Below are 18673 nucleotides of genomic sequence, written 5' to 3' on the forward strand. Positions count from 1 at the left end.
ACAAGTGCACGTGGGAATTGTTTGCTAAAATTGCTATTAACAGTTTTACTTGCCTGGGTCCAGACCTTCGAATCCGCCCACTCCACGGAGTTTTGGCTGAAATGGAGTGTAATTAGGTGATAATTAAAAGTCTCATAGGTTTTACTGCAAGATGCTTGACTCAGTCTCGTTTAGTTAAACTACAAAATGCAGAGCAGCAACAGTGCAACAGCGGCACTACATTGTCCAGCGGCCCGTGTCTACGTCATCCATAGGCGACAGCTTCCATGAGCGAGCACGTGACTTTGTGTTTTGGTTCCTCTTCAGTCAAGTTGTCTGACAGCTGCTCGCTCACTCCGTGTCTAGCTCAAATGAAAGGCAACCAAAAATGGATCATACCCTCCTCGCCTTTGTAAACCTTTCCCTCTTTTGCAGCTGCTTAGCTTCTCCGCCGAATTTCGTGCTCCTTTTCGCGGACGACTTGGGTTTCGGGGACTTGGGGTGTTATGGGCACCCCAGCTCCCTGACCCCCAACCTGGACCGCCTGGCGTCCGGAGGACTCCGCTTCACAGACTTCTACTGCACCAGTCCTGTCTGCAGCCCGTCCAGGTACACGACACACGGTCTGGCTACCTGACATAATAACCGGTGTGAGAAGTCAGTCCTGTAATGAATGGGTAACGCTTGTCTTTATAACGGCCCCAGTGTTTGTGCATCAACATAACCTCGCGTCACCAGGCTCTCTCAAAGGAGAGATCATCAACATTGTAGTCTCGCTGGCCAGCCTCCTCTCCCAACATTGTGACACTGTTGCAAGTGTGTGTGTGTGTGTGTGTGTGTGTGTGTGTGTGTGTGTGTGTGTGTGTGTGCTGGAGAAAGACAGACAGTATATATACACACATGGACGTCTTTCTATCTGTCCCTGTGAACATGACCACTGTTTACTTGTGTTGTATTATGGTGGCCTTCTAGGGCGTCTTTGCTGACCGGGCGCTACCAGACCCGCTCGGGGATCTACCCAGGAGTGTTGTACCCCGGCTCTATAGGGGGGCTTCCCCTCAATGAGACCACCATCGCAGAGGTGTTGAAGCCCATGGGCTATGCCACTGCTGCTATGGGGAAGTGGCACCTGGGACTTGGGGCTAATGGGATGTACCTGCCAACCAATCAGGGGTTTGACCAATACCTAGGGATCCCCTATTCCCACGACATGGTCAGTGTAATTTCCTTTTCCACCTACTGTACTACCCTGACAATTGGGGAAATAAACAAAATAAAATAATGGTTAACTGAAGACCTTGTTTGAAAATAATGATACAGTACTTTTATAGGGTGGATTTTATTCTTTTTAAATTATGATGGCCTTCAGGCAGTGTATTTTTGCAATATATGGACACAGTGTTTTGAATTAATCAGTTGGTTCTAATTTAGTTTTTGACTTTTGTATGAAATTATCACCCACCACATAATAGTTACTCTGAAGTTAATATTTGTCCTTTCCTCCCTCGCAGGGCCCCTGTCGGAACCTGACCTGTTTCCCTCCAGATGTGAAGTGTTTTGGGCTCTGTGACGTTGGCGTCGTAACCGTCCCCCTAATGCACAACGATGTCATCAAGCAGCAACCAGTCAACTTCCTGGATCTGGAGAGGGCTTACAGCGACTTTGCGACCAATTTCATCACCATGTCAGCCAAGAAAAAACAACCCTTCTTCCTCTACTATCCCACTCATGTAAGCAACAGAAACAGGCTGCACACTATCCCACTCATGTAAGCAACAGAAACAGGCTGCACACTATCCCACTCATGTAAGCAACAGAAACAGGCTGCACACTTACACTGACATTATGAAACATAGGACCTCTTTCCACTTTTTCTGTCAAATCAGTGTAGCTTCACAACTCTCTGCTAGTCAGTCTTATTTCTTGAAAAGAGCAGACCGTCCGAATATTTTGTGGATGATGTTGTATTTGGCCAATTGTTCGTGTAGCCTAATTAAGAACTTTTATGGAACTTTTATTGATCCATCGATAACCCAGGCATTCAGCAACATCAACAAGTCTCTGACAGAAATATAAATGTCACATTTTCACGGTAGAACAAGTTAGCTAGCTAATTAGAACAAAGAGCCAACAGAAATGTGTAGTGAAGAGGTAATATGTCACAATGCAACGTAATGCTGCTTTGTCATTTGCTTTTTTTTTGGAAAACGTTGAGACGTTCTTCGTTCCCTCGTTGCACCGTCCTCTATCTTGAGCAGTTGGAAGTGTGAAGGGAGGGCGCTTTGCTTCCAAATCTGAGAGTACAGGCCGGAAAGAGAATCTTTGAAAGCGAGAAATCTCATCACCTGGCAAAGCAATCATTGACTTGATCACACCCCTTCAGATGAAATGGTGACTCTGTGCTATGGGACAGTTACATAATGTAATACATAGTTAAAACACGTTTATTAAATCCCCGCAGCACACCCACTACCCCCAGTATGCGGGTCCCGGGGCAGCTGGGCGGTCTCTGAGGGGGCCTTTTGGAGATGCTCTGTTGGAGTTGGACACCACTGTGGGACACCTGCTGGCCACCCTGGAGCAGACAGGAGTGATCAACAACACACTGGTTTTCTTCACCTCTGACAATGGGTTGGTTTTTGCCTCTGGTTGGTTTTTATATATGATTGAATTTATAGCCTGTGCCTTCTTTTCATTGATCGGTGTCACGTACAGCCAGGTGTATCCGTACATGGCAACTATAGCCTGAGATGAGTCAATAGTTAGTGCGTGAGTGTGTGGTTTTTACAAAAAAGACTTATATTCATATTGACATAATTCATATCTTAATTCTTAAATGTCTTCACATTTTAATCTGCCTCCACATTAGTTGTGATATGCGATCTGTGTTTATCTGCTATTCAAAAGGTCAAGTTGTGTTTTATCTTTGCCCTCTACTAATATGGGATTTATGGCCCATATTCGTAGAGGGCAATTGCAATAAGGCATTGATTGCCCTTTTATCAAATGGCTTGTTATTCCTCCATGCCCAGACCTGAGCTGATGCGTATGTCCCGTGGAGGTAGCTCTGGCCATCTGAAATGTGGGAAGGGCACCACCTATGAGGGGGGCATGAGAGAGCCAGCCATCGCCTTCTGGCCGGGGACCATTCGGCCAGGTGAGGACAGGACCACCTCATTCATCCACAACCTGCTTAGCCTGGAAATATCAGCTGATGCTCCCAAACCTCAAATAATGTCTTGTTGTTGTTGTTGCTGCTGCAGTAAATCTAAGTGTTTCAAGAAAGGCGATCTGAGAGTAGTTTGCCTCTCAACTTTTCGAATTGTTGATGTGACCCCCATCAGAGAAGCTAAAGCTGAATTCCTTCTTTGTAGCATGATATGAGCCCAGAACTCAGCTAACCACAATGCACCGTATTAGAAACCAAGTTATTTGTCACGATCAAAAAGCAGGTTGTGTAGTGCATCACTTTATCACCCGGCCTTCACTCTTCTGTCATAGACCCTTTTGACACGATCATGGTAACAGCTAAGTATGAGTTACAACTTCCTGTGGCAAGTTTCTTTTTGCGACTTACTGACAAACCAGTCCAACGAAAACAAAAACTGTAATGGTTGCTAGGATCATTTATTTATTTGCCAGGTTGTAGAGTAATTTAGTGAAGGCCATAGGCTGACAAGAGGAAGTCGTATGCACCGGTTTCTCAACGCAGAAGCATTGAGAACCAGAATGTGAAAAGTGCTTGTTGTGGCTGCATGCATCTCTTTAGGTGTGACCCATGAGCTGGCCAGCACTCTAGATATCCTGCCCACCATGGCAAGGCTGGCCGGAGCCAAACTGCCCCAGGTGCAGCTGGATGGGGTGGATATGACAGAGATCCTGCTCAACAATGGACAGGTAGAGGCATCATGCTGTACCTCACACCTCAATAAAGATCACAGTTGGGTTAAAGTCATACATGTTTATTTTCATGTTCATTTCTTGTTTTGTTTTTTTAGGGTAAGAGGAATGCGATGATGTTCTACCCCACAGATCCCAGTGAAATGTACGGCCTGTTTGCTCTCAGGCTAGAGAAGTACAAGGCCCACTTCTACACCCGCGGTACGCTCACTGTGTTTGTTGAAGGCCATGTTCAGACTAGGAGGCCAAATCTGATTTGTGAACTTTAGTGACCTATTAATGATTCTATCCAGATTGGTTTTATGTGTCTGGACGCTCCAAGTCGATTTGTGTCACTTGTCCCAAACCACAGCTCTGGACACACAGATCCGCCTCCTTGAACACTTGCCCAAATCAGATTTGTGGCAGTGCGGACACACTCCCAAATCAGATTTGGGAAACCAATCAAGATAATGATGATTAATGACTTTAGCAGCAAATCGGATTTACCTGTAATGTGAACGAAATGGCCGAAAATGTCAAATGTCAGTCACACAGTTGTAGAAGTCATGTGGTTTTGACACCTGCTCTTTCATATTCGTGCACCAGGTGCCGCGCACAGCGCGACTACCAAGGACAAAGACTGCGATTTATTCTCGGTCTTCAAGCCCCACGACCCTCCGCTTCTTTTCGACCTGGAGGCCGACCCCTCTGAGTTGTACCCTCTCTCGCCGGTGATCCGGCCTGAACTCCAGGACGTGCTGGACAGGATCCTGAAAGTGAAGGGGCAGTTTGAAGCCTCCATGGTGTTCGGAGAGAGCCAGATAGGAAAAGGCTCGGACCGTACCCTGGAGCCTTGCTGCAACCCCCAGTGCAGCCCCAAGCCCAGCTGCTGCCAGTGCTGATGAGGCACAATCTCACAACTGCTGGTGGTAATGATGTGGGAAAGGCAAGAGGTGCCGCACTGATTTTGCGCAAAGATGACAGAATGATGGGACCAAATATTGTTGCTGTTATTTTAAAGTGTTTGATGATGCATGGCTATGTCTTAGACATCAAATTGTATGTGGGAAGTTGTGCATTCATTTATATTCATAGTGAGAATTCATCTACGGTATGTTGCAGATTAACTGTTTCCTCAGTGAGGAGGATATGTGTGATTTGAAGTGTATTTTTCTAAATGTTAATATTTTTGAACAAATGAGAGAACAAATTCATATTTATATTCCTATTGCTCTTGTGTTTTCTGTTCTTTTATGCCATCTTTCATATTGTATACATTCGTGTTGCTTTTGTGTGTATGTGTGTGTGTGTGTGTGTGTGTGCTCTCCTTGTCTTATATTTGATGTCATGTGGAGCCTCCCAGCCTAAGAATTTCACACGAGTGTACTTGTGTAACCTGGATTGTGTTGACAGTTCTGGCAGCAACCCATGTGAAGGGCTTGAGCAGGATTCGATTCACCGACCTCCCGCTTCCAAAGCGCACATGCTAACCACTATGTCAAGAGGCGGAGCTGGTTAACAGGCCTTTATACCTAACCAACTTAATTGCTAACACTCAGGATTCAACGGGGACTCACAATCATTTGTTACATTTGTACAACCGAAGTGACAATAAATATCTTGACTCTTGAAAATGTTGGGAAGTCTTTTTAGAACCCATTTCAACACACAAACAATAAAGAAGAAGGTCTAAACAATAAAGACAGAAATACCGTTTTTGGACATCAAGCATAATATTTTATTCATAAGACCAAACCCATGACAAGGCAGAGTGACTTTTTTTTTTGTCTTTGCTTTTCCTTTGAATTTTACAAGTCCTTGTTTTTAAAGATACAAGATAGGATATGTTTGTTCTGTCACATACTGATTTGTTCTAGGTATACAGTGAAGAATCTTGTTTATGTAATAAAGTCAAAAGTTTGGTTTAACTGTTAACGTATGTCTCAGCGGCTATACAGGACTAGATCATCCTCAGAGGTTGGCTTGTGTAGCTATGTGGAAAGAAGGATTTTAACTAGGCTGTAACAAGATAGAAAAAACAATCAGAAGCAAATGCAGATCAGAGATGGGTCACACTGTTGGAGCTCGAAGGCGATAACTATAATTGGCAAGATGCAATAATAGTTTCCGTATGGCAGCCGACTCAGTCACTATTCAGCTCTAACAGCAGATTGGTCAGTACTCTGGTGGGTGTGTCACACACTAATGATGTCACATCTCACAAATGTGCCCTAAATGTGCTGTTGAAGCCTGTCTGTGGAGTGTTATCATGGGCAAGAACTCAAAATGCCACCCGTGTGACATGCCGAGATCACACCTCGTGTGGAAACGTAAGACACTGAAATAAAATTATTGCAGATAACAAAAAACGTATATATTTTCTTCTTTACTGTCAGGGGTTTTGTCGGGTTGTGATCTTTTTTTTTTAATGGTCTTTAATTAATGTACACATTCATTTCAATAACAGACTCAACATAAAGGACACAGCACTACCTTTTCGATTCGCTATTGTATATATACTACATGATCTAACTGACAGCGATACACACGTAGATAACACCCTACCTCCCTCCTGCCAGATCACCTGTCAATCAACGTTCACCATTGAAATCCTGCCGAATCTGAGGTGTTCATTGAGCTCAACAGTCACGTGACATTTCTTGCCCCGGGAGTGAGTTTCCCATTCATTTTCTCCATAGACATTTAGAAAAACCTTATATAACGAGTTTTAAGGCTGGAACTAAGCCACCCCGTGACCTACTGTATCATGAGTGACCATAAAACATTTCACTTGGAGCAAAAACAAAAAATAAACACAGGATTTTTGTTTTTGAAAATCCGTTTTTCTCCAATGTTATTTTTTATTTTTTGCTCCAAATGAAATATTTTATGGTCACTCACGATTCAGTAGGTCAGGCCTAGGTTGGCTTGGTTCCAGCCTTAAAACTCGTTATATAAGGATTTTTCTAAATGTCTATGGAGAAAATGAATGGGAAACTCACTTCCGGGGCAAAAGATGTCACGTGACTGTTCGGCTCTATTCTGAGACTGGTGATTGAAAGCGGCAGAGCAAGATGTGAAACTGGGTCTTAAAAAAACGACGGGGTGGTTGTTGTGGTGGGGAGGGAAGCCTAAGGCTGCATTTCAGGCATCACCTGGCTCTATTCACTGCATTGTTATTCAATCGACCCCTCCCCCCATGTTATGTTATACTATAGGATATGCTAAAACAACCCCAGAATAGGTTGATGTATAACGTAAGCAAATGATATGTAACTGTTGACCAGGCCTAAAGCAATAAATTCATGTGGGAACATGTAGCCATCCCTCGTATCCTGTTGAGGCATCATCCTTGAAAAATAAGATCAAAGTCTAACCAAGGCTTTTACACATCTATAAAACCACCTCCCCTTTATGTGTTTGATTCCTTTTTGATAGCAAAGTTGTATTAGTAGCACACTATCATTGTACAGTAGGCACACTGCCCTAAAACATTACCGACACATGGCTGCTGTTTTCCTCATGTTAATCCAGTCATCCCTTCTTTCCCTCGTTGAAATTGCCAAGTCAAAAGAAAATGGAGAGACCAGGACGTCAGTGAAAACTAGAGGAGTCGTACAGTCAGAGATGTGATAATATGGCTTTTCAGAGGACCTTTGCTTTATTTGACCTGAAAGTCACACTGATCACAGCAAAGCAGACAGTGATCGATGGTTTGCAAGTCTTAACAGTTGACTGATTTCTCATCAAAGCTGCCTGCGCTGTGGTGAAGCTCAGCAGCCACTGCGACTTTGGGGAGCAGACAAAAGGGACAGGGTGCAGTCATATATGGTCCAGAGGTACTGACAGGTCCACAGCTCAGCGTGACGAGCCGTACTTGGACGGGCTGAATAGAACATCTCTGGGGCTTATGAGATTCAGAAAGGTTTCTACTTCCACTCTCAACCAATGCAAAACTTGGTCGTATTGTCGTTGATGTGAGATGACAGACCGTACCAGTGGCGACCGTTATTTTTTACATTCCAACACGACTTTTCTAAAATCTCCCATGCTTTATTCCGTTACTCCTGTCGCAGACATAGCCACATTAAAACTGAGAACAAGATCCCCGCCATCATCCTCATCTCTCGTTACTAGCTGTGAGTGTTTCTTACATACCGTATTTTGCATGAGGCGCCTGTATGTCTCTACTTTCTATACATGTATTTACAACACACACTACATCTCGTACGTGACACGGGTAAAGCTCGGACCAAGGACATTTCACTGTAATCTCTCTACTTTGCTCCAATGTCACTATCAGTAGAAATGAAATTAGCAATTTGTCTATATTGAACAAATACATATTTACAGTTCCCTAACCGACAACTTATCAACTCTACACCATTCCCTTATAGATCGTTGAGCTGCTTGCCATTCACTTGGATGTGTGTATTTCTTGGTGTGTCTTTGTGGATTAACCCTACTAGCCATGCATTGAAAAGTGAAACAGCAGTAGTAGGTATATTGTTGTTTGTGTTTCAAAAGAGGAACCCTTAAATTAACAGGAGTTCAGCCTCTTAGTTTTACATCATAGAAAAAGATAAACGAAACAGGCAATCAATCCATCGCGATGATGGAAACAAACCAACATAAATGAATGAAATCAGTCAATTGCCTAGCATACTGATACTGTTGAAATGAAATGAAGATCCCACTTCTAAATCTATATATTTTTTTCTTTTACAATGGCGAGAATACCCCCCCCCCACCGCCAGCGCCCTCTGGTGGCAAAGTTGATGAACATACACAAGCTGTGGAGGAGGGTGAAGAGAGAGAGGGTGGTTGTCATGGCAACACTTCTTACTCCAAGTAGATGTCCTCGGTGGGGCAGGCGTACTCCAGATGCTCCTGGTAGTACTCCTGGAAGGCTCGTCTGGAGACACACAGACACACAAGGTTATGACCAAACAACGCCTAGCAAAAAAGAAAGAAAGAAAGAAAGAAAGACACAACAAAACAAGACAAAACAGAGGTCCACATCTAATCTTCTGGAAATGACAGATTTAACAGATGCATGCTCTGTCTCTCAGGGGAAGTCTGGGCGGTGCAAATGCCAGAGTGTATAGTAAACATAATGCTAGTTGAAATGCAGAACCACAGCCTCTGAATGGTTTCTCTTTGTTGAATCAAATGAGGATAATTGCTTTTCGAAGCTTCTGTCTTTGTCATTATGTCTGTTCCGCAGACAGAAGGGCACGAGCAGCTGATGGATGGAGCTGTTGTGCCCATCTCAAGCTCCGCTCCCCGTCCAGAGACACTGAGCTATCAGCATCTTTAATTATTCAAACCCAATATGCCTGATTCAGACAAGGATTAACATGACTGAGTCTGCAATCATTATTTAACCTCTGAGACAAACGCGCGCACGCACGCACACACGCGCGCGCGCACACGCACACAAACCCACACAATGAGATCTGAACGAAAAGAAACACTGTCTCAGCAGGAACCTGGTTCAATACTTCATAATACCATCCTGTCGGGTTTTCCTCACTGCTCTCTTCTCCAGCTATACTGCACTTGAAAGTGCTCGGTAGAGAAGATCCACTTAGCTCGGCAGTCATAGAGGTTTTGGGATTTTGAGACCATGGCTGGTGTTGTTTCTGATAGGGCTGAACTATTTTGAAAAAAAGATCTCATTGCGATTATTTTGACTCCTATTGCAATTGCGATATGATTTGCGATATTAGATGGAATGATTTTTCATCATTACTCTGATTTTAATTGAAAAACATATTAAAATGATTATGGTGTGATTTTGGTGGGGATCTGCACCAAACAAGGATGTTTTCTGAAGTCTGTAGAATATGATGTGTAGGCCAGGACATTTCTGCAGCACGACAATGTTTCATTTAAAATGGTATTTTGACACACATTTAGCCTTTAACAAATATTGCGCCTCTTGCGATTTGAAAATTGCAGTAGGCTATATATTGCGATTTCAATCAAATTTAGATTAATTGTTCAGCCCTAGTTTCTGATATGTTCTATGGTCTTTTTAGCATTTCAAATTATTGCTGTAACACATAGCATTATACGGTTGTTACTCATTTAATTTGGCCACTTTGCTGCAGTGCTCCTGCAGCGTTAATGCCACTGGTGTGGCAGCAGTGCGGGGGGATTTTGAATAACAAAAGACCCACTTTTACCGCTGTAGCAGCACCTTGGTTGCCCAGCAGTAATGTGGCCGAACAAAATTAATGACAACCTGTAGAGTTTGTATAACTGTAACGTTATTTTTTTTCAGTGTAAGTTAGGTAATATAAAAATTGGCTTGGCTAACAGTATGACAGACTAACAAAAACACAAAATGTAGTCCTCGTGAGTCCCGAGTGGTAGCGAGTCATTTGGTTAAACTCACTCCCCATTATGAAGGCCCGTTAATCAGCTCCGCCAAGGGAGCTTGCTCTCTTGGGGTTGCGTGGTTGCGGGGTAGCGTGTGCGCTTTGCAAGCGGGAGATCGGTGGATCGAATCCCGCCTCCAAGCCCCTTAACATGGGTTGCTGCCAGTACTGTCAACACAACGCAGGCTACATTATACAGAGTACTTTATACTGTTGACTCACCCAACACACTCTGCTACACGCCGCATCGACTCCTGGGATACAAACACATGGCAGGCAAATCTGTTCAGCATGGGGTGCTTAGTGATGAAGCCAAAGTAGCTGCAGAGAGAAGGAAACATGGGGTGCTTAGTGATGAAGCCAAAGTAGCTGCAGAGAGAAGGAAACATGGGGTGCTTAGTGATGAAGCCAAAGTAGCTGCAGAGAGAAGGAAAGAATATGATGCAACCCGTCGGATGCGAGACACTCCACACAGGAGAGCAGCAATGAGGAAAAACCTGTGCGTTTGTTTACCAGTTGTTCCTCGGATGGCATCCACAGAACGAGATGTTCTTCATCTGGAAGAAGTGACTACACCTGTCAAACTGGAGGAGAGAGAGAGAGAGAGAGAGAGTTGTAATGGTGTCTGCCTTTCGCATTCTGAAGGTGACTGTATTCACTTTCTTTATGTTAAACATTCCCTTTATCTAATGATCCTTGTCAGCCTCCCTGCTTGCACAGGGCTGTTTGACAAAGGACTCCACTGCTGTATTCATGCCTTCCCTGTTGTGTTGTGCTATATGGTCTTATTGTGTGCTGACTGTACACTTTTGAACAATGCTTGTATGATGCTAATTTTCTGAAAGGCAGCAAGAAGGGAGTTTACATCCACAAGGCCTGTCTTTATACGTGGCAGGACAATGAAAGAGAAGATACCCACACACCATATAATGCTTGAATATTTCAACCAGCTGAAATAAACCATAAACAAGCAATAAGCAATGAGCAATAATCCAATATGTGGGCATTCTAAAGAGATAATTGTCTGATTGATCTATTGATTGATCCATTGATTGATTGATTGATCCATGCATTCATTTGCCCTCACCTCATCGAGAGTGTCATATTCATCCTCCAGGCTCATGATCAGTTTAACTCCTTGCAAGCTAATCTCCAACTCACACAGAGAGGGGGGTCGCACGTGCACCGTCCGTTTCCTCGATATCGCAATCTAACAGAGAGAAGAAATATTTGCGATAAAATGTACATCTTCTCATGTGTTTGTGTTTGTGATTATTATGCGTGTGATTTGCTGTTCTCCACTCAGCTTACCTTCTGCATGGCAGCACAGAGGATGCCATTGCCTTGGTGACAAGGTACCTCTACAGAACCCAAGAACTGAACGCTGAAAGTCTCGATCCATGCTGGGTTCCTCTTCACTCCTGTGGAGGATGTAGTGTAAGCACGCACACGCACACGCGCACACACACACACACACACACACACACACACACACACACACACACACACACACACACACACACACACACACACACACACACACACACACGCCCAAACAAGATGAAATTCTTCCTTTATTTACAATGAGACAAACTACTTCAAAGTTGCAAGAGAAAAGCCAGAGAATTTCTCTCAACTCACCCAACAACTCCTTCGACTGGCCTATAACCTCGTGGGCGTAGAAGGCAGGGAAAATGCCCCTCTCCCCTGTCCGCATGTTGTAGCCTCTGTACCAGTAGTCATCCTCCTCCTCCTCCACATACAAAGGATCGTCCACATCCAGCTCCAGCTCATCTGCATGTCTGGGAATGAACCTGCAGAGGGCAGCAGAGAGAGAGAGGGGGGCAGAGAGAGCGAGAGAGAGAGAGGGGATGAGAGAGAGAGAGAGAGAGAGAGAGAGAGAAAGAGATGAAAACCATCTCCGTTGCAGTTGTTATTGTGAGACCTTATTACATGGTAACAGCGGACCCAGTGCAGTGATTCTTTGCACTGGGCCAAAGTGGACGAGTACTCTAGGTAGGTTGGGTAACGTAAGGAGGACCCTGCGGACTGCGGTTCATCTGACGAGGAAGCATCTGTTTGGGTCTCAGCTTACTCCCAGTGGGGAGCCGAAAAAGAGCAGTGATGAAACAGCAGACAGCCATCCGGAGCAAGATGGCGGGATGGACACTCAATGATGTCATGGGAGAGATATGGTTACTGAAAGAGGGCTGGAGGGTAGAGAGAACACACTCTCATACAGTACATGACACACACCACACAATGCCACAGGCACAGGTGGTGGCTGATGTGATTATTAATGGCCGCCCTGCAGCTGTAGCTAGGACACCTGCCCTCCTCCATAACATCATGAGTGATCCACCATGGCTGCATGACCTGTACAGCACACTGAACACTGTGCTCGCTTAAAGGAGTATTGTTGTGTTTATCTACACATAGACTATCAAAATCAAAATAAATCACCAAACCATTACTACAAAAGTGTTGATCTATTACTTTTTTCGCAGTTGTTCTATTTTATGTTGTTTTCTGGCTTTTTTTTGTGGGAGCCGCTACACAGCTCTTTTGCTGTATAATAATAATAACAACAATAAGACTACAGTACATTATTGATAACAACAACAACAACAACAACAACAACAACAACAACACATACAGTAGGGTGTTTACCTGTAGACTGCCCGATGTGTCTGGTCCCTTTCCTCTCCGTCGATGGTACAGGAGAAAAGTCCAAAGGACTCTGTGCCTGCACAGGTAAGAGACATGATGGACTGTGAGGTGAGCGACACCAACAACACTGTTTCAGTGGTTCAAATCAAATCAAATCAAATCCAAAGTTAAACGCGCCACATAATAACTCATTCAATGCAAATTGTCCGGATGTTGCTTTTGTTTCTGTCTTAAAAAAAAACCTCCCTGAGACAGCCTAAATGAAAGCTAATTGGATTTGTCAAAAGAGAAATGGCAATGAAAGTCTTTGTAATAAGGCTTTCATTATGCAAATCAGCATCGGTTAGGGATGTGGATCTCTAAGCGAGAGCACTGATTGATGATCGATGGGCCTGGCAGAGAGCCCTCTCGTCGTACTGTGGGCCTGGTGTGGGCTCCCTGCCATATTTAACTCACGTGTCCATGCATCATGCTGACATTGCCCAGCTCAATCCTCATATATTCATCCTCGGGACCCTGAATTGATCATATTAGGAACGATTCTGAACCACCCCCCGCCCATATTATGCAAGCTGAGGTCAGCTCTTTTGACTTCTCCAGTAAGGTGCAGTGTCTAAGTGGCCCCTTGTGTCTGACGTACTGGAGGAACGGGAGGTGCTGTTGACGAACACGTTGAGGAACTTCTTGGAAAAGGGCAGGTCAGCCTCGGGGGAGGAGTCCTCAGAGGAGCTGAGCATCTCCGGTCTCACCTCCCCATCACGGCGACCGTAGCCCACCTCTCCCGTCCCCAAAGGCTCCTCGTCGCATAGCGTGGAGAGCTCGCTGTCGTCACTCAGAACAGAGGTGCACCTGAGAAGACAATTGTCCAGACGTGTCAGTTAGACCCCAGAACTTGAGGCTAGAGGAGACGGTTTGACTTAGTAAGTGAAAGTGGATAATATAAGTAGTTATTTATAAGTTATTACTAATTAAAAAAATTTTTTATCTTATACATTTAGGAATGATATTGCAAATAAACTGCTCACTTTACAGGTCCCATTTTATGCTCTTTTAGCTGTTTTAAAAATGTGTTTTGAGACTTCCATGATGTTCATCTAGCACACCCAAGTCCTTTATAATCAAAGAGGCACGGAAATCCTGTGTTACACAAAATGGGACCTTTATAGACAAAGACAAAGATCTATTTTCTGTTTGTGATCATAATATTAAATCCTACAATGTGGCCATGACATTATTTCTGTTACTAGCCTGTGCTGTATACACTTATTACAGTAGTACTGTCTGTCCATCCCTGCCAGGGCATACCTTCTGAGGCTGACCAGCTCCAGCGTGGTATTCTCATCCACCACCAGTGTGTACTTCATAGAGTCATAGGCCAGTCCTTCATCATCATTGTGCTGCCTCTTCTCACACAGCGGGAGGTCCTGGTCAGATAAGGGAAGGTGATGCACGCTCTCATCAATGGGCGGTGAGCTGTCCAGATACAGGTCACTACCCCTGTAGGACGACTGCTTCCTCAAGTTGTCCAGGAATGGAGAAGACTCTACCTCTTCCTCCTCTTCATCATTGTCCGTGGAGTAACTGAGGCTGAAGCAGCGGTTGGTCTGGGCGGTGGGGATGTCCAGTGTCAGGCTGTGTTTGACCTCGGTGATGCGCTCAAGAGAGGCTGAGGAGCGGCTCCCTGGCCTGGGCTCTGTCTCTCGGCCTTCGTCCTTGTCGCTAACCACGCTCTCGCTAAGGCTGGGCGAGTCCAGCTCCTTCCTCCTCTCCAGCATCGTCAAGTCATTGTTGGGCTCTGTGACATCCTCCTCTTCATCGTCCTCCTGTCTTCTAGTGTTTTTGGATGGTTTGCTTGTGACATTCTTCTCAAAGTCTTTAGCAGTATAGGAGTAGTTGAAATCTGTGCTTCCTCTTCCATTGTTTACACAGCGCTCCACAATCACTGGGGCTATGTTGTCACCAGTGGGATTGCTCAAATACAGACAGGGACCAAACCTGTCGTTGCTTTTCTCAACTTCTTCTTTTGGAGGCTCCGCTCTCATCCCCCTCTCTCCTGCCTCCATCCCATCCCTTCTTAAGCTGTTACCTTCCTTATCTTCTTCCTCTGATGCCTCCCTCCCTGATTTCATCCCTTGATCCTCGTCATTGAAACCATATGACTCAAAGTCTGAGGATGGTGAGATGGTATCAGACACAGACTGCTTCCTCTTAAAGCACTCCTCGGGACAGCTGATTGGATAAGAGCCCTCTGAGATCATCTTGTTGACTAGGTTGCTAAGCAACCAGGGTGAATCTGAGTTCTCGCTCAGCTCGTCTTCACTCTCTGACTCTGAGTCCCCCTCACTGGTTCCATCATAGTCGTCGGAACTGGGCATTAGCCTGGGCCCCACTGGCAGGTAGAAGGAGCGTTTGAAGCTCTCTAGGCTGTGGTCTGGTTCTATCTGCAGTACCATCTGTCTGGACAGGCTGTCCTCACAGCGTTGGGCTGGAGGCAGAGTCTCATCTGGGTCAGCCTGGTGCTCATAGGATGGCTCATCATCCACACTCTGTAGCCCCATCAAAGCCTGACCATCATCATATGGCTCTGGGGGCAGGATTGGTGAGTCAACAGGGGATGGGCTACCTAGGGTGGGGGAAGGTAAAGGTGATGGAGATGGTAGAGGAGAGCCTTCTTTGATTGGGTCAGGCTGGCCCAGGAGCAGAGAAGCTTTCAGTCCGACAATGCCACTGTCCTGCTCTAACTCTGTGTCTGGGTCCAGCTCCTGGTCTGATGGAGGCGAGCTGGCCTCCTCAATGGAGTTGGTGAGGTGAGAAGAACGTCCACTGCTACTCTCGTCACTGGTCAGGTCTAGCTCTGTCTCCGAGATGGAGGAGATCATGTTGGAGACCAGAGGACCTCCGCAAGCGAACGCTGCCTCCAGTTCCCCCTCAATGTCAGAGTCGGACCCTGGAGAGCTCAGGTCCTCCTCCTGGTCTGAAGTCACATAACATCGCTTGCTGTTCATATCCGCTACCCCCTGGTCCGAGGATGGAGAGGTGGAGTCATTTGCCGCCACCTCATTGGCTGCAGCTGTCGTCGTCGTGGTGTCTGAACTGTTGGAGTGGTCGAGAACATCGGAGCGACTGGAGGAGATGTAGCTAGAGAAGGAGGTGGGCTCAGAGGGCTCAATGGAGGGGAACTCCACATATGATGAGCCACGATTCTCTTTACACACCATATCATAGGTCTCCTTGCACATGAACTCCACCTCAAAGTCCTTGTCCAGCTCCTCGTCAGACAAGGGTGTATCGGCGCCGTCGTTGCCCCCGATGGGCGCAGTGGACGACAAGCAGTGACTGGTTCCATCTGGGTCTAGGTCATTCTCTGGATCCATTCCCGACTCGCTGGTGACTGTGTAGGTGTCGTTGGCACGCCGGTTTGAGTGTTTGTGGTTGTGATCGCTGTTGAGATCGTGGTCCACCTCTGTGTCCGAACACTGGGAGTGCTCGTCTACAGAAGGTACTCTGGACGGTTGAATGGGAGGATCGGTTTTGGGCTCAGTGACATCACCAGAGCATGGGTGGGACTTATGTTGACCAAATGAACCTGCGAGAAACAAAGGAGAGAGAAACACGGAGGGGATGAAAGAATGAGAATAGCGGACAGCCAGACCAGACATTCATTACAAAGTCATGAATAATGAGATTAAGTAAATAAAAAATATGTTTATAGTTCTTAAAGGATGGAGGATGAATGATTATTAAACTAATCTAATCCACATCACATCACTGCATCTCACGTCACAACACTACACCACACTCATGTTAATGGGAGGGATGAACTCTGAACTTGGAGGGTCGGCCATTTTGTTACCGTATTCGGGCCTCTCCCGCCTGTTGCCCTCCATGTCGCAGAGGAGGGGCCTGTGAGGGGACTGGGTGTGCCCGCCCTCCCCTCCCTGTTTTGGGGCAGTACCTTTGCTCTGGGACCCTGGAGCCTGGGAGACTGGAGGGGCAGTACCTTTGCTCTGGGACCCTGGAGCGTGGGAGACTGGAGGGGCTGGGCACTGGCCTGTCACATGGCTGCCATCTTCCAGACATGAGTGCGTTGGAGACAGACGGCCTGGAAGCAGAGCAGAAACAGATTTAATTCATCATCCATGCGTAATAACTCATCATAGCTGAGCTGAAAAAGCAGAAAACATATTGTTCACCATACACTTTACAGTGCCACTCTGGGTCAAGTAGTATATAAATTAAAATGCCTAAACTGAAAAATCCAATATGTAGAGTACTTTGATGGCCTTGGAGGTAAATTTGTACAGCTGATATGTGCACCAAATGTCACGTCATTCAAACCTGCAGTGTGGGAGATACTGTATAACTGGTTATTTTGTGGGATTTTGCAGTGTTTTCTCTGAATTCTCATCCAAATTGGGTTGATATTACTAGTGACACATGGATCAATAATACTAATATTTTATTGCCTTTCCATGGGTATTATTGGGTAAGATATCACACATGACTATGGATGAAAATCAAATAAATAAAACAAAAAGGCTTATCAGTGTAACTTTGAGAATATTGGAACTCAGGGATGTGATGCACCATATCGTCACGTTTCGTCAAAAACGATCGATCGATCAGTTGTGTTGTGTCTGCCGTATAGTGTGATGGATGGACAAATTAATGAATAAACAAGCAAACAAACCCCACCCAATTTGGGTTATTGTTGCTATAGAGACACTGCATGAAATAGGCCATGCCCATCACGGGGGAAATCGCTCCGTTCAGTCCCATAGACCAGCGTCATTTTCCTTGAATTAAACATAGCTAAAAGCTGTTGTGTGGTGGGCTGCGCACACAACAAATGTCGCCAATTAAAGTTTTTTTGTACTCCCGAGCAAAACAAGGAAGCCATTGAGCATTCGCGAGAAGAAAATGTGGATTTAGCTGTCAAGGAAGTAAGTTGGAGTGTTCATCTTCCATATATATGATCTTTGTGTGCAACTACGTGACATACTGTAGGAGAACGCCAGCGCGTCTGATGCCATCTGTCTGATGTTACACCAGCGTTATTTTCATTCATTTAAACATGCCTAAAAGCTCATGTCATAGTATTTCACTCCAGGCCACTGTGTGGGATGTTTATCCAGCGTTGTTTGTGCAATGAAAAGGGACACTGCATGAAAAGGCCAACTGAGTTCATTTTCTCGATGTACCTTTCCCTCTCCGTTGGAGGAAGTGTACTGAAATAATCTTTTGACATTATCTAAAAAGAAAACTGTCCGAATCCCTGTAAAACCCCGCAAAACTATTTATATCTGATGAGAGTTCCTCCGTTCGCCCCGGTTAGCCGTGGTTTGTTTTGCCAGCTGCAGTCGTCAGGCAGTGCTTCCTTGTATTTTCCCCCGTCTTGGGCGTGGCTTCTGAATGATGACGCGTTTTGCAGTGTCTCTATGGGCAACAATAACTAATCCTGTCCTCACCTTGTGAGGCAGGGTTGCGCAAGGAGTCCTGCCAGCTTCCTTTCTTTGGGGATAGACTACTGTTGTTGTTCAGTGAGTCCTGGTGAGAGAGAGAGAGAGAGAGAGAGAGCGAGAGAGAGAGGAGTTTCACAAGCTTGTATGGGACGATTACAGAGTGCAGGGATTGCCTATTTCTCTGTGTTTACTGGGTGTTTACGCGATGTGACTTACCTGTGACACAGCAGTAGTGAGGTTCAGTGTAGTGGGTCTGCTCTTTATAGTGCCAAGGCTAGGGGAGAGAGGAGGCGA

The 18673-nt window shown here is 45.4% G+C and overlaps 2 protein-coding genes across 2 annotated transcripts in view; one reads left to right on the forward strand and one right to left on the reverse strand.

Moving 5' to 3' along the window:
• Positions 1-367: 367 nt before the first annotated feature.
• Positions 368-5425, forward strand: arsa (arylsulfatase A; the record flags this gene model as incomplete). The annotated part of the gene is made up of 8 exons (XM_083654718.1): positions 368-588; positions 952-1192; positions 1491-1709; positions 2441-2610; positions 3012-3136; positions 3749-3876; positions 3978-4080; positions 4468-5425. The coding sequence occupies 8 exons, from the start codon at positions 368-370 to the stop codon at positions 4761-4763; spliced, it is 1503 nt and encodes a 500-aa protein (XP_083510844.1). The 3' UTR covers positions 4764-5425.
• Positions 5426-8640: 3215 nt separating this feature from the next.
• Positions 8641-18673, reverse strand: part of mapk8ip2 (mitogen-activated protein kinase 8 interacting protein 2) — a gene marked incomplete at its 5' end in the record, with an annotated part of 40258 nt that continues 30225 nt past the window's right edge. Inside the window, 12 exons of the mRNA XM_083655171.1 lie at positions 8641-8776; positions 10470-10568; positions 10761-10831; positions 11335-11457; positions 11559-11668; positions 11889-12061; positions 12918-12993; positions 13558-13766; positions 14223-16503; positions 16771-17019; positions 18386-18464; positions 18596-18673. The exon at positions 18596-18673 is cut by the window's right edge and continues 162 nt beyond it. Of these exons, the coding sequence (XP_083511297.1) occupies positions 8704-8776; positions 10470-10568; positions 10761-10831; positions 11335-11457; positions 11559-11668; positions 11889-12061; positions 12918-12993; positions 13558-13766; positions 14223-16503; positions 16771-17019; positions 18386-18464; positions 18596-18673 (3621 nt within the window). The 3' untranslated portion in view covers positions 8641-8703. The remainder of the gene's footprint in view (positions 8777-10469; positions 10569-10760; positions 10832-11334; positions 11458-11558; positions 11669-11888; positions 12062-12917; positions 12994-13557; positions 13767-14222; positions 16504-16770; positions 17020-18385; positions 18465-18595) is intronic.

This window comes from Poromitra crassiceps (assembly GCF_964638095.1).
Source record: "Poromitra crassiceps genome assembly, chromosome: 18".
NCBI lineage: Eukaryota > Metazoa > Chordata > Actinopteri > Beryciformes > Melamphaidae > Poromitra > Poromitra crassiceps.